Source organism: Mus caroli, unplaced genomic scaffold (genome assembly GCF_978045245.1).
Source record: "Mus caroli unplaced genomic scaffold, Mus_caroli_1 scaffold_6, whole genome shotgun sequence".
Classification (NCBI taxonomy): Eukaryota; Metazoa; Chordata; class Mammalia; order Rodentia; family Muridae; genus Mus; species Mus caroli.
Genome location: NW_028227261.1, coordinates 53,117,394 through 53,133,009, shown reverse-complemented (window position 1 = coordinate 53,133,009; position 15,616 = coordinate 53,117,394). Strand labels below are relative to the sequence as shown.

The 15,616-nt window shown below is 42.4% G+C and overlaps 1 protein-coding gene across 8 annotated transcripts in view; it reads left to right on the top strand.

Annotated features, from left to right (window-relative positions):
* Positions 1 to 15,616, top strand: part of Pde4b (phosphodiesterase 4B) — a 553,986-nt gene that overhangs the window by 411,657 nt on the left and 126,713 nt on the right. For 7 of the 8 annotated variants that reach the window (XM_021159265.3, XM_029475816.2, XM_085839158.1 and 4 more), the window contains one exon: positions 9,260 to 9,454. In XM_021159265.3, coding sequence (XP_021014924.1) covers positions 9,260 to 9,454 — 195 coding nt within the window. Of the gene's footprint in view, positions 1 to 9,077; positions 9,158 to 9,259; positions 9,455 to 15,616 lie in introns of those variants that run through there. The other variant, XM_029475820.2, reaches the window with a different exon arrangement.

The window sequence follows — 15,616 nt, the reverse complement described above, 5'->3', positions numbered from 1 at the left end:
CCTGTCTACAAGCACTTCCTGGCATCAGCAATAGTGATGGGGTTTGAAATCTGCAGACGGGATGGATGCCAAGGTGGGACAATCTCTGAAGAGACCGCCTCCAGTAGATAGACATGGCCCCCAGTTGAGAGATAGGGCCATTTACCTTTCTTAAAATCTTTAACCCAGAATTGTTCCTGTCTAAAGGAAACACAGGGATAAAAAATGGAGCAGAGACTGAAGGAAAGGTCAACTTTTGTTTTAGCTTTGAATTGCTTTAGAATTTGTGTGGCAGCTCACTTAGTTAGGAAATGGGTAAGACAGCTCCTCCCCCAGATGAATGAAAGTCCAAGAAGCTAGTAAGCTTGGTGTTTGGGAATCGCCAGGAGCATCACTGGTCTTCAGTTATTCATTAATCCACAGAACAGGCAGCTGCTAAGAATTAGTGCTGTGTTCCAGACAAGGGCCAGGCACTGCTAGTTAAGCCATTGGCAAGTGCAACAGATTGCCTTAGAGTTGATAAGAATGGAAAGCAATTTTGAAAAAATAAATTAATTAAATGGCACAGAGCTATGGGAGATGTTGTGGGGGACGGGGGGGGACGGGGGGGGCTGTTTAAATAGTAGTTTGAAAAAGAAACTGTCTAGTAGGTAACTTACTCCAAAGCTAGAGAATAAGAAAAACAGTCACACAATGAACAAGAGGTCAATCAGGGTGAGAGGCCAGAGTTTATGCATTCATCAACAAATCGTTACTTAACACTTTCCCTGAACTAGGGTTTGGCCTGCTCCTCAATCAAAGCAGTCTGAGGCTGAATTCTACAGAACAGAGGAAGGGTGGTATGAGTAGATGTGGTCAGGGACCACAGAAAGAAGTTTAGAATTTACTCTTGGGACTACATCATGATTTTACTTTTGTGTTAGATTGATCATGTTTCTCTGTCTCTTTCTGTGGTGTGTGTGTGCCTGTGTGTGTGTGTGCGCGCGCATGTGTATACAAGGTGTTCTATGTTCTTGAGGAGCAGGGTCCCCCTGGGGACCAATGAGCAGAGAAGAGTCACACAGGACAAATGCTCTGATAGACACAAATAAACACCTGGATATCGATACAGGTGTAGCTGTGAGGGGCGGTAACACTCACAGAAGAGGAAAAGCATGGAAAAAGCTGACTCAGCAACTTAGCAATCATTGCAAAATATAAACTCGACTATTGTCTGACCCAGTTCTCCAGTTAAAAGCAGGTGTGGAAATGGCAGGATACAATGATACCCTGTCACTACCCGGGTCTGCTCTATCTTAGCTCAGACAGTATCATCGGAAGAAAGCAGAGGGCGTCTCTGTGGGGAATCAGGAGAGGGCTCTTAACCATATAGGGTGAACCTGTTCAGCACACGATTGAGGTTTTTTTTTTTTCATGGCATTAATATTATCTACAAATATCTTTTTTTGATTATAATTTTCTATTGCTAATTCTTCCTTAAGGGACCCTTTTCTATATTGCTTTAACCACTGGGTAAGAACCATGCCTTGTTTTAGAGAGGGTGCTCCTAAGTGTTTGCTGAGTGCCCTTCGTCACCATTGCTGCAGATTCACACTTAAAAATCTTTTTCTGTTAAGAAAATATCCATGAGATGTCTCATCTTAGAGGCACCCCAGAGATCTTTTCCCTTACAGATTCATTTCATATTGAAGTGTGGGGTCAGAGTACAGGGAGTCCCTGTTTCGGTGTATTCCCTCCAGAGTGGGCACTAGAAGCCAGATCCCCAGAGCCAGAGCTCTTCAGCATTCCAGCACTATCCCTAGTAAAATCTATGTGGAATTATTGCCAATTAATGCGATTTTCCAACCTCCTGCGGAAGGAGAACACATCAGTAGGAAGCTGCTTCTAGAATGTAGATGAACTGACCACTAGGCTCCTCATAGTGTCTGGAAGGAGAGTCATAGACTCTAGAAGTAGATTCTCGAGGCAACATGGCACGAGTCTGTTGTTACTATGCCCAGAGAAGTTTTGCTCTGCCTAGGGCATGGACTCATCATCATGATGTCTGTGATTTTGTACAGTTAAGCTTTTCATTAGGAAAGCCACCGGTTGGTTCTATAAACGTGGATCTCTGTTACTGTGAGTAGAGGCGAGGATCCCTGTCTAGCTTCTCTTCTACAGGACCAGAGAGAAGTACTGGCCAGTTTAAATACCAAGGAAATAGGTAAATGGTTATTTTTACTTTTCAAATGTTAAGCAAGTGTTTGAAGATGTTAATCTAAGTATAAATGGGGGGAAAAACCTTTTCTAATAGAACATTGATGAGACTGTTTTTTGTGTGTGTGTGTGTGTGAACAACATTCCCACATGTATATAATCTCTGTAGAAACTCTAGACACTGGCGCTCCTAGGGTGGCTTTCTCAGGGTGTTGTGGGGAGGATGGGGAAGGAAGGTTAATGTCAGAGGATTAGATCAGCTCGACTCAAGTACTCCACTGCGGTCTTTGACTGACAAACATTTTGACCCAAGTGGATCGGCCTGTCAGATAAGAGATGTCAACTGTGGGATTCTTGCATTCATCCAACAACCATGTATGTGTGTTCTGATATGAGAGTCAGCTCCAGGCTCTAGAAATACAGAAAGGAATTAAGGCATAAGTCTTGCTTCTAGGAGGCTGTGGTCTGGAGAAAGAAAGATCACTAAGCCCAGGAAGACAGTCCAACATGACAAACTCTGAGACAAAAATGCCTTGTGGAGGAAAGGGCCTAGGGCACAGATTATATAACAGTATAATAAAAAAAAAGAGGTCACTTCAAATGAAGTTGTATACTTTAGAGTCTTCGTTCTTTCCCTCTTTCAAATAGGTCACAAGGAATCAGCCTAGCAAACTGTGAGGATTAAATGATGCAGATGACGCTCGGTGAGTTGCTTTAAAAAAGAGAGCAGAAGGAAAAGCGGAGCTCAGTCCCCAGGGCAGTGTGCAGCTCTGCTGACCCGAGTGCTTAAATCTTTTTTCGTAGAGTTTGTCTTTCCAGTGGGAAGATGTGTTAGAGTCAGTCAAAGGAACTCAGCTAGAGAACGTTTCCACTGAATCAGAGCTGACCTATCCCTAGGACTCTGCTTTATGGCTCTTCATTACAGACAGCAGGTTTGTGCAGGTAATTGGGAGTCAGGACAGCATCCCCCTAGGGACAATGGCAAGGCCATTCAGTGGCCTCCCAGTTCAGCTTGAATTCCTGAAGGCAGAGCTGCTCCTGGTTTAATCAAAGGCTTCATGCACACCTTGCACTTCTCTTCTTTATCTCTGATTTTTTTTTCCTTCCAGGCTCAGGAAGTTTGATTTCTCATCTTCCTTCAAGGGCTTAAATTAGAGGCCAGGAAACCATGAGAAACAGTGGTGCCTTCTGCCATCTGCTGGCTCCTTCTTGTCACCAGCCCAAAGTTGGCTTAGCAAAGATTCCAAGGGATGAGAGGCGACACTGTCAGAGGAGGTGTGAGGCAGATGATGACCCTGCTTTAGCACAAAGCCTACTGAAGCTGGTAGTGTGGTACTCCACAAGCTTGTTTTAGGGAAAACACAATTGTCATTCTTTCAGATTTTATTCTTACATCATTACCACATCAGACTGATCAAGGAAAGTCACATTCTTTATGGATCCATTTGAAGGCAACAACAGAAGTCAATGCTAAAGATGTCGGAAGTAAGGGTAGGGAGTGAGAAGGAGAAAGAGGCCAGGAGAAACATGCTTCAGTGGATGCCAGTAATCTTTAATTGGTTCAGGAAACATTTTTCCCCCAAAGGATCTGTTATTTGCAAGATTCTGACCCAAATATCTGGGACACAAAAACAGGTAATATTGCCTCTCTTGACTATGACAATGCATTGGGAAGCATTTAAATAAATGGAGAATTAAACAGAGACCTTCAGGTTCTCTCATGCTATAGTTAGTCCAGCATATCCATGGGTTTGAGGATGTAGTCAATTGTGGCTAGAAAACAGTTGGGGAAATATGTATCTGCAACAAATATGTACAGACTATATTTTCTTACTGTGCCTTAAAGAATGGAGTGTATTGACTGTGTATCTAAAATTTGTGTTGCATTTATATTATACATAAGCCCTAAAATGATTGGAGTTACACAGGAGGAGCTGTGGAGATTACATGTCAATACTAAGCCATTTCATAAAAGGGACCTAAGCACCCACATCTTTGGGGTTTGGAAGGGGATGAGTGTTTCTAGAATTGAGCTCTTGGGAACAGCACAAACAATTGTTCTACATAAAGAACTGTGAGGGAGCACAGAGGAGAGGCGGCCATCAGTGTGGATCCCTGGAAAAGGTGATCCAAGATGATGTTAGAAGAGAGCCTTGAACTAGAGGCAGCAGTGGGAAAGGCTGCCAGTTCCAGGAATGTCACCATTGCCCAAGCAGCAGAGATCTCCCGCTAAGCAGAAAACAGCTGTTAGAGCTTGAGATATTAGATAAAATTCCCTTGGCTGTGTAGGGATGCCAATGGGGCCAGGAGAAGCAGGCCCAACCAAGTAGAGAGAGTGCATACAATGCTCTGGAGATGGGTGAGCAAGCCTGCTAGGATAGGTCTCTTGTCCTGGAAGGAAGGTGTCTTTAACCAGTCCTCCTGTTGGACATGAACAACCTCTTCCATACAAGCATATGGCTACTCACAAAGTCAGAAATGTATATGCTGCATCCTCCAAATTCACCTGAAATGTCAATGTAACTTCACAAATGGTAGATGCTCAACCTTACTACACCAGCACCAGTACTACCTGGAATCACAAAGACAGTCACCAAACGTAAGAGAATGGCTCTGAAAATTGTGGTATAGCTGCTAGATAAACAATTCAGTAGTACGTGGGAAGCTGTAATTCTAGAAGCCACAGTGAATGGTAAAAGCTTCTTTAAATCTATATTCAAATCAATACGAAAAATATGGGGCTGGGAAGAGAGCTCAGCTTGTAGATTGCTTGCCGTGGAGGGATACGGACCTGAGTTTGGAGCCTCAGAACCAATGTAAAACCTTGGTGAAGAAACAGTATGTGTCTGTAAGTGCATCGTTAGAGTAGAGGTAGGGGTAGAGACAGGCAGAGAGCCCTGGAGCTCATCCAGTCAGCAAGTACCCTGGTAAATAGAGAACAACCAAGAAAGACATCTGCCATTGACCTCTGGCTTCTGCATGCATGTGATGGTGGGTAACCCTCCCCCCCCCAACACATACATGCACACCATTCACTCATCCACATACACAATATAGACACATTGTGTGTATACATATATGTATATATACACATACATACATACACGTGGATAGAAAATACTGAACTACTAGCAATGGCACTTTTCTTCTTCTACCTATGTTTTATAGAGCTTTCTTGTACTGCTTATCTAATGTTTGAATATAAAGAAGCCTAAACTTGAAATGTGTGTCCTGATCAAGGCAGAGACAGGAAATGCCCTAGATAAATGACACTGTTTATGTGTTTGTTTCTGCCATTGCGGGTTCCCTTTTCTTCCTGATTGTATTCTGGTTTGTATGGTATATTCATTTCACTTGTTAAGGCCCCCTTCAGTCTTTCTCTTGGTCAACTCTGTCCCCTTACTCCCTTGATCTGTGGGATGTATTGTGATGTCTGCCCACTAATTTTTGCTGTGACTGGGGCTGGTGTCTGGTTGGTGATTCACGTTTGTTCCGAAGCCGTACATCTGTGCTGGTTGCTTTGAAACAGTGCCCCAGGGAATGTGAAAGGCCGTTTGTCTCACTGAAACTTCTTCTCTGCCACTGAGATCTCTTCCTGGCTTCTTCTGAATTCCAGCAAGCTCCCTCCCTTTTGAGTTAAGGCTACGGGGTTACAGGGTAAAGGAGAAAAAGAAAAGAAAACCAAAGAGGAAAGAGTTTGTGTGGGGAGGGATCTAGTGTCAGCTCATCTGGGCCCACGTGCTTCGTAAGTGTGGCAGAGCACCCTTCCCCCAGCCTCACTTTCTTCTGCTACTGTTTTGTGAACGTAGCCTCTGCATACAGGAAGGCTGATATCAGGAAGACAAATGAGCCCTACTAGAAAACTCATGGAAAAAAGTCTTAAGGGTTGGTATACTTGGCCAGATGCTGATGTAAGTACAGAGAGCATTGATAGTCATAACAGTGAGTGGCATCACATGAGCACTGACCAAAGCACTCAAGCTACAGACTGCCTGGCATCCCAAACACTCACCTTTTGGTCTTGCCCATGCTGGAGTTTAAGACGGTGGCTGTATGGCCACTCTTTAAAGTATTCTGCTGGTTTACTATGGAAAGGCTATGAAGATGTACACCAAAATGAATAATAATGATACCGTTTTACATAGAATTTAGAAGTTCACTTGTAGGCTTTGGCTGACCCCAGTTTCACCATTTAAGAACCTGCCCTCTTTGCCATTAAGAAGAATTCAGAAGGTTGGAGAGATGGCTCAGTGCTTAAGAGTGCCAGCTACCCTTTCAAAGATCCCAAGCTTGATTCCCAGCACCCACAAGGTAGCTTTTACCCATCTGTAACTCTGCTCTCTTCTGGCCTCCAGGGGAAGGGCCATGCATGTAATGCAAGACATATGAACAGGCTAATACCCATACACATACAAATAAATAATATACATATATATATGTATATATACACAGAGATAGAGACATAATATGTATATATGAAGACTTCACAGAAAGAATCAGGACATAAAAGATTTGCATGTCACCAAGAATCCTTCTTTACAAAATAACTGTTTAGTTTCTCAGCAGCTAGTAGAGATCTCACTCAAGGCAGGTGTGCAATGTGCTTCATTATACTTCCACTTGTTCTGAAGTACACGCCAGGAAGGCTGGCAAGAATGTGAGTCCAAAGGATTACATACCTGCCTGCAGCATTGGGAAGGTGCCCATCCCAGACCACTGGGCTTCTGAGAAGATCCATCTATGGAGCACATAGTAAGTGGCTGCAGCACCTGCTTGGCCCTTTGCCTAGGGCTCCTCAAGTGCTGCTTTCTATCAGCCTTTGTATGGAGTCTGAAAGCAGCTTTGATCAACAGTCTCTAGGGTGGCACCATACTCCCTCATCTGGTTCCAAGGGAAGCCAGAGTTCAAGGCAGTCTGCTGCCTCCTTTTGGCTTTTTCAAGAAGGTACTTTGTGTCCCTGGAGAATCATTCAAGAGTGGCCATAGACTGACTCTTACATACCAAAAACAACTTTTGGTAGAAAAGAAATGGCATTCCATTACCCAGCATGCCATTGTGTAACTGAGGGTGAGAACGGCTGTAAATATATGGAGTGGGAAAAGGCGCCTTCCAGGGTTCCATCAACAACTAGCTTAGCTCTCCCTCATCCGTGGTCTTTGTATGCTTTCCGCTGCCCATCATCAAAGATGGCTCAACACTATGCAATGGAAAAGTCTAGAAAGAAACAGTTCATGAGTTTTAAATAGCATTTATCACAGTATTTCTCATCTCAATAAATTCATGTGTGTGTGTGTGTGTGTGTGTGTGTGTGTGTGTGTGTGTGTACATGTGTACACATGCTTGTGCAAGACAGAGATTCACATTAAATGGCTTCCTTAAGAACTCTCTGCTTTATTTCTCAGCACTGGGTCTGTCTGCAAACCTGGGCTTCACTGATATGTGTTGACTAGCTGGCCAGTGAGCTTTCGGGATTTGCTTCTGTACTTCCGGTGCTGGAATTACAGCTGTGACCCTGCACTTATTTTTTCACAGAGGTGCTTCAGCTCCAGAGTCTGATCTCTGGGTTTTCACATAAAGAATGTATATCCACAGGGCTATGTCTCCATTTCTCCAGTATAGTTAAGAATTGTCTTGGTCATAGTTGATGTGAATCTCTTGCTGCGACTGATTTACAAACTTTATCACCAGTGTGTCTATATAGGAAGAAACAGCATGCATGGAGCTGCTAGCATCTGTTTTTTTCAGACAGCTGCTTAGGGTCTTAGGATGTATCCCCTCCATCTCAATGAGTTCAGGGAAACCAGCATGTTTCCTTAAACAAGATATTGATGTTTGGTTTTCTCTGTCTTATTTACCTCCAATGTAATGGAGTCATATTATAAAGCTTGCAGTGTGTGTGTGGCTTAATGAAATTATATACCAGAAAGTACCTTGTAAATTTAAGAAGTATAAGCAAAAGCAACAGAGAGAGAGACAGAGACAGAGAGAGAGAGAGAGACAGAGAGAGACACAGAGAGAGACAGAGAGAGCAGATTAGGATTTCTCAGAGGATCATGGCATCTGGATAAACATAAGGGAAACTGAACTAGATAAAAGACCATCCCCACTACCCATACCTCTCCCACAGTCTCTCAGCAGTGAGAGACAGCAGGAGGCAATGTGTGCCTGAGAGAAACTGGGCAAGGTGGGCTCTGTCTATTTGAAGCTAAGTGGAGCTGTGCATCCGGGAAGAAAAACATCTGGGATGATTAAAGCAAACTGGGGAAGGACACACTGCTCTACAGTGCTAGCAAGCTGGGGCAGAAACAAGACACAAAAAACCGCATAGCTCTTGTTTATGTTCAAGATACCAAGCTTCTAAAATAGCACTGGGCTTGAAGGTACCTCCCTGGGTAAGGGATACTGATCAGAATCTCCCTGCCCTCGGCTGTGACAGCCTGTGATGGGATTCTTCTCAGCTCAGCAGCCTGGGACAGTAATTTGGTGTTATCAGATTAATTAAGTAATTTATGTGGCTACATTTACATATGAATATTAAATATCAGACTGGGCTTCTCTAATCCGACAGCCAGTGTTTTCAGGGTAACACTTTGTTCCCAAAACATTCAGAAATATGCAAATTGGATTCTTTAATGAGGCTGATATTTATGTAAGGAAGAAGTCTTCCAGCTAGGAAGAAGCCTTCCCATGATATTTTTGTCTGACACCTAGAGCTATGCTAGATGCTTCCCTCTGGAGTTGCTCATTATCAACAACTTTATTTATTTATTTTCTGCTTTCCATTCTGAATCTGTGACAGTTGGTCAGGCTGTGGAGAGGTCATAAGCTCTGCCCTTGGGTCCAAATTCTGGGTTGCTGTTTATTAATAGTAAACCTGGGTAATGAGTAGAGTATTCGGGAGTTGGCTTTGTATGGACAGAACAGGAAGGACTGAAACCAAGAGCTGTGCTACAGACTAAAACTCTCTGCAAGGCTTTGCAGGGTGAGCCTGGCACACAGTGCCTGCCACCTATAAGTTCTCCATATATGTGAACTGTCCTGTGCAGTTCTCAACTGACCAGACTTTCCTGTTTTTCCTTCTAAGCTTCGATGTGGAAAATGGCCCTTCTCCAGGTCGGAGCCCATTGGACCCTCAAGCCGGCTCTTCGTCAGGACTGGTACTTCATGCCGCCTTTCCTGGGCACAGCCAGCGCAGGGAGTCGTTCCTCTACAGATCCGACAGCGACTATGACTTGTCACCAAAAGCGATGTCCAGAAACTCATCACTTCCCAGTGAGCAGTAAGTAAAACTCTTCCGGTTCCTCTCTGGGTTTGAGCCTCACCCTTGACCCTACTGAAGCAGCAGCAGCAACCGTTGCCATCCCAGTGGAGGCAGGAGAGAAACTGAAGAAGTAGCAAAGACATCCATCCATCTTAAGGACTTGCAGAATATAGACCAGGGTTCCCATGGTGTAAAAGAAAACAAATCATGGCAAGCACAGTGTTCAGCTCCTGTCTGCTATCTGAGAATGTTCACTGGGTTTATTTCCTGACCTGTTAAATTGTTTATAGACTGGAAACCTTAACGCCTTTGGCAAATCGTACTTGAGTATGTGGATGTATGAGGTCTAGGACTGGAACAAAAATGGCGGTTGCTTCCTAACCTCCCTCACAGGCCTTGGCTCAGTGACATTTAGGTAAGGGATCACCCAGCCACATGCCTGTGTCCCTTCTGTGAAACCTCGCCATCATACTTATCCTCTGCCTGGCTCCCTGGAGAGATACAGAGCAGCCAAAGCACAGTCAATCTTCTTGATTGGCTCATACTAATTGCAGATAACTGGTTTTTTTTTAAATTTATTTATTTAAAGAATGACAAAGGGTTTGTAGTGCCTGTTTGCTTAAGTTTCTGAACCCAAATAAAATTGGCTGCTGAAAGCCATGACTTGAAAGGTTTCTGGGCACACAATCATTTTTAACACTGCATGTTATGAAAGTATCAGTAACTCCCTAAAACCTCCAGTCTGCAAAAGTCCACTAGGTTCTTGTCCTCTGTTAAAAAGAAACCCCAAAACATTCGCCTTCTTGTGAAAGGGGTAAGGAATGTTTTAAAGTTGGCAGTAGGAAAACATTTTGCAGAGTCCCTCTGCTGGCAACTTTTATTGCAAGTACTCTAGTCTAGCGACTGGAGAGCTGACTCGGCTATTAACAGCGTTTGCTCTTCTTGCAGAAGATGTAGGTTAGGTTGCCAGGACCCCCATGGCTGCTCTGAAACTCTGGTTCTAGGAGATCTAACATCCTCTTCTGGCCTCTGTAGACGCTAAACATATGTATGGTGTACACATATACATGCCGGCAAACACTTATATGAATGTAAGAAAAACAAAAACAAATAAATCTGTTTTTTTTTTTTAGTATGTTTAGTATCTTTTTTCTCTTTTTTTAATTAGGTATTTTCCTCATTTACATTTCCAATGCTATCCCAAACGTCCCCCATACACTCCCCCCACCACTCCCCTACCCACCCACTCCCACTTTTTGGCCCTGGCGTTCCCCTGTACAGGGGGAAATAAAGTTTGCAAGTCCAATGGGCCTCTCTTCCCAATGATGGCTGACTAGGCCATCTTTTGATACATATGTAGCTAGAGTCAAGAGCTCAGGGGGGTACTGGTTAGTTCATATTGTTGTTCCACCTATAGGGTTGAAGATCCCTTTAGCTCCTTGGGTACTTTCTCTAGCTCCTCCATTGGGGGCCCTGTGATCCATCCAATAGCTGACTGTGTGCATCCACTTCTGTGTTTGCTAGGCCCCGGCATTGTCTCACAAGAGACAGCTATATCTGGGTCCTTTCAGCAAAATCTTGAATGTTGAACTCTTTTTTTTTTGATTTTTAATATTTTTATTACATATTTTCCTCAATTACATTTCCAATGCTATCCCAAAAGTCCCCCATAGCACCCCCCACTTCCCTGCCCACCCATTCCCATTCTTTTGGCCCTGGCATTCCCCTATATTGGGGCATATAAAGTTTGCAAGTCCAATGGGCCTCTCTTTCCATTGATGGCCGACTAGGCCATCTTTCGATACATATGCAGCTAGAGACAAGAGCTCCGGGGTTCTGGTTAGTACATCATGTTGTTCCAATAATAGGGTTGCAGATCCCTTTAGCTCCTTGGGTACTTTCTCTAGCTTCTCCATTGGGAGCCCTGTGATACATCCAATAGCTGACTGTGAACATCCACTCCTGTGTTTGCTAGGCCCCGGCATCATCTCACAAGAGACAGCTATATTTGGGTCCTTTCAGCAAAATCTTGCTAGTGTATGCAATGGTGTCAGCGTTTAGAAGCTGATTATGGGATGGATCCCTGGATACGGCAGTCTCTAAATGGTCCATCCTTTCATCACAGCTACGAACTTTGTCTCTGTAACTCCTTCCCTGGGTGTTTTGTTCCCAATTCTAAGAAGGTGCACAGTGTCCACACTTTGGTCTTCATTCTTCTTGAGTTTCATGCGTTTAGCAAATTGTATTTTATATCTTGGGTATCCTAAGTTTTGGGTTAATATCCACTTATCAGTGAATATATATTATGTGAGTTCTTTTGTGATTGTGTTACTTCACTCAAGATGATGCCCTCCAGGTCCATCCATTTGGCTAGGAATTTCATAAATTCATTCTTTTTAATAGCTGAGTAGTACTCCATTGTGTAAATGTACCATAATTTCTGTATCCATTCCTCTGTTGAGGGACATCTGGGTTCTTTCCAGCTTCTGGCTATTATAAATAGGGCTGCTATGAACATAGTGGAGCATGTGTCCTTTTTACCGGTTGGGACATCTTCTGGATATATGCCCAGGAGAGGTATTGCTGGATCCTCTGGTAGTACTATGTCCAATTTTCTGAGGAACCGCCAGACTGATTTCCAGAGTGGTTGTACAAGCTTGCAATCCCACCAACAATGGAGGAGTGTTCCTCTTTCTCCACATCCTCGCCAGCATCTGCTGTCACCTGAATTTTTGATCTTAGCCATTCTGACTGGTGTGAGGTGGAATCTCAGGGTTGTTTTGATTTGCATTTCCCTGATGATTAAGGATGTTGAACATTTTTTCAGGTGTTTCTCTGCCATTCGGTATTCCTCAGGTGAGAATTCTTTGTTCAGTTCTGAGCCCCATTTTTTAATGGGGTTATTTGACTTTCTGGAGTCCACCTTCTTGAGTTCTTTATATATATTGGATATTAGTCCCTTATCTGATTTAGGATAGGTGAAGATCCTTTCCCAATCTGTTGGTGGTTTTTTTGTCTTATTGATGGTGTCTTTAGCCTTGCAGAAGCTTTGTAGTTTCATGAGGTCCCACTTGTCAATTCTCGATCTTACAGCACAAGCCATTACTGTTCTATTCAGGAATTTTTCCCCTGTGCCCATATCTTCAAGGCTTTTCCCCACTTTCTCCTCTATAAGTTTCAGTGTCTCTGGTTTTATGTGAAGTTCCTTGATCCACTTAGACTTGACCTTAGTACAAGGAGATAGGAATGGATCGATTCGCATTCTTCTACATGTTAACAACCAGTTGTGCCAGCACCATTTGTTGAAAATGCTGTCTTTCTTCCATCGGATGTTTTTAGCTCCCTTGTCGAAGATCAAGTGACCATAGGTGTGTGGGTTCATTTCTGGGTCTTCAATTCTATTCCATTGGTCTATTTGCCTGTCACTATACCAGTACCATGCAGTTTTTATCACAATTGCTCTGTAGTAGAGCTTTAGGTCCGGCATGGTGATTCCACCAGAGGTTCTTTTATCCTTGAGAAGAGTTTTTGCTATCCTAGGTTTTTTGTTATTCCAGATGAATTTGCAGATTGCACTTTCTAATTCGTTGAAGAATTGATTTGGAATTTTGATGGGGATTGCATTGAATCTGTAGATTGCTTTTGGCAAGATAGCCATTTTTACAATGTTGATCCTGCCAATCCATGAGCATGGGAGATCTTTCCATCTTCTGAAATCTTCTACAATTTCTTTCTTCAGAGACTTGAAGTTTTTATTATACAGATCTTTCACTTCCTTAGTTAGAGTCACGCCAAGATATTTTATATTATTTGTGACTATTGAGAAGGGTGATGTTTCCCTAATTTCTTTCTCAGCCTGTTTATTCTTTGTGTAGAGAAAGGCCATTGATTTGTTTGAGTTAATTTTATATCCAGCTACTTCACCGAAGCTGTTTATCAGGCTTAGGAGTTCTCTGGTGGAATTTTTAGGGTCACTTATATATACTATCATATCATCTGCAAAAAGTGATATTTTGACTTCATCTTTTCCAATTTGTATCCCTTTGATCTCCTTTTGTTGTCGAATTGCTCTGGCTAGGACTTCAAGTACAATGTTGAATAGGTATGGAGAAAGTGGACAGCCTTGTATAGTCCCTGATTTTAGAGGGATTGCTTCAAGCTTCTCACCATTTACTTTGATGTTGGCTACTGGTTTGCTGTAGATTGCTTTTATCATGTTTAGGTATGGGCCTTGAATTCCTGATCTTTCCAAGACTTTTATCATGAATGGGTGTTGGATCTTGTCAAATGCTTTTTCCGCATCTAACGAGATGACCATGTGGTTTTTGTCTTTGAGTTTGTTTATATACTGGATTATGTTGATGGATTTCCGTATATTGAACCATCCCTGCATCCCTGGGATGAAACCTACTTGGTCAGGATGGATGATTGTTTTGATGTGTTCTTGGTTTCAGTTAGCAAGAACTTTATTGAGGATTTTTGCATCAATATTCATAAGGGATATTGGTCTGAAGTTTTCTATCTTTGTTGGGTCTTTTTGTGGTTTAGGTATCAGAGTAATTGTGGCTTCATAGAATGAGTTGGGTAGAGTACCTTCTGTTTCTATTTTGTGGAATAGTTTGTGAAGAACTGGGATTAGATCTTCTTTGAAGGTCTGATAGAACTCTGCACTAAACCCATCTGGTCCTGGGCTTTTTTTAGTTGGGAGACTATTAATGACTGCTTCTATTTCTTTGGGGGATATAGGGCTGTTTAGATCATTAACCTGATCTTGATTCAACTTTGGTACCTGGTATCTGTCTAGGAACTTCTCCATTTCATCCAGGTTCTCCAGTTTTGTTGAGTATAGCCTTTGGTAGAAGGATATGATGGTGTTTTGGATGTCTTCAGGATCTGTTGTTATGTCTCCTTTTTCATTTCTGATTTTGTTAATTAGGATGCTTTCCCTGTGCCCTCTAGTGAGTCTGGCTAAGGGTTTATCTATCTTGTTGATTTTCTCAAAGAACCAGCTCCTTGATTGGTTGATTCTTTGAATAGTTTTTCTTGTTTCCACTTGGTTGATTTCACCCCTGAGTTTGATTATTTCCTGCCGTCTACTCCTCTTGGGTGAATTTGCTTCCTTTTGTTCTAGTGCTTTTAGGTGTGTTGTCAAGCTGCTAATGTGTGCTCTCTCTAGTTTCCTTTTGGAGGCACTCAGAGCTATGAGTTTTCCTCTTAGAAATGCTTTCATTGCGTCCCATAAGTTTGGGTATGTTGTGGCTTCATTTTCATTGAACTCTAAAAAGTCCTTAATTTCTTTCTTTATTCCTTCCTTGACCAAGGTATCATTGAGAAGAGTGTTGTTCAGTTTCCACGTGAAGGTTGGCTTTCTATTATTTATTTTGTTATTGAAGATCAGCTTTAGTCCATGGTGATCTGATAGGATGCATGGGACAATTTCAATATTTTTGTATCTGTTGAGGCCTGTTTTGTGACCAATTATGTGGTCAATTTTGGAGAAGGTGCCATGAGGTGCTGAGAAGAAGGTATATCCTTTTGTTTTAGGATAGAATGTTCTGTAGATATCTGCCAGATCCATTTGATTCATAATTTCTCTTAGTTTCTCTGTGTCCCTGTTTAGTTTCTGTTTCCATGATCTGTCCATTGGTGAAAGTGGTGTGTTGAAGTCTCCCACTATTATTGTATGAGGTGCAATGTGTGCTTTGAGATTTACTAAAGTTTCTTTAATGAATGTGGCTGCCTTTGTATTTGGAGCATAGATATTCAGGATTGATATTTCCTCTTGGAGGATTTTACCTTTGATGAGTATATAGTGTCCCTCCCTGTCTTTTTTAATGACTTTGGGTTGGAAGTCAATCTTATCAGATATTAGAATGGCTACTCCAGCTTGTTTCTTCATACCATTTGCTTGGAAAATTGTTTTCCAGCCTTTCATTCTGAGGTAGTGTCTATCTTTTTCTCTGAGATGAGTTTCCTGTAAGCAGCAAAATGTTGGGTCTTGTTTGTGTAGCCAGTTTGTTAGTCTATGTCTTTTTATCGGGGAGTTGAGTCCATTGATATTAAGAGATATTAAGGAAAAGTAATTGTTGTTTCCTGTTATTTTTGTTGTTAAAGTTGGCATTCTGTTCTTGTGGCTGTCTTCTTTTAGGTTTGTTGAGGGATTACCTTCTTGTTGTTTCT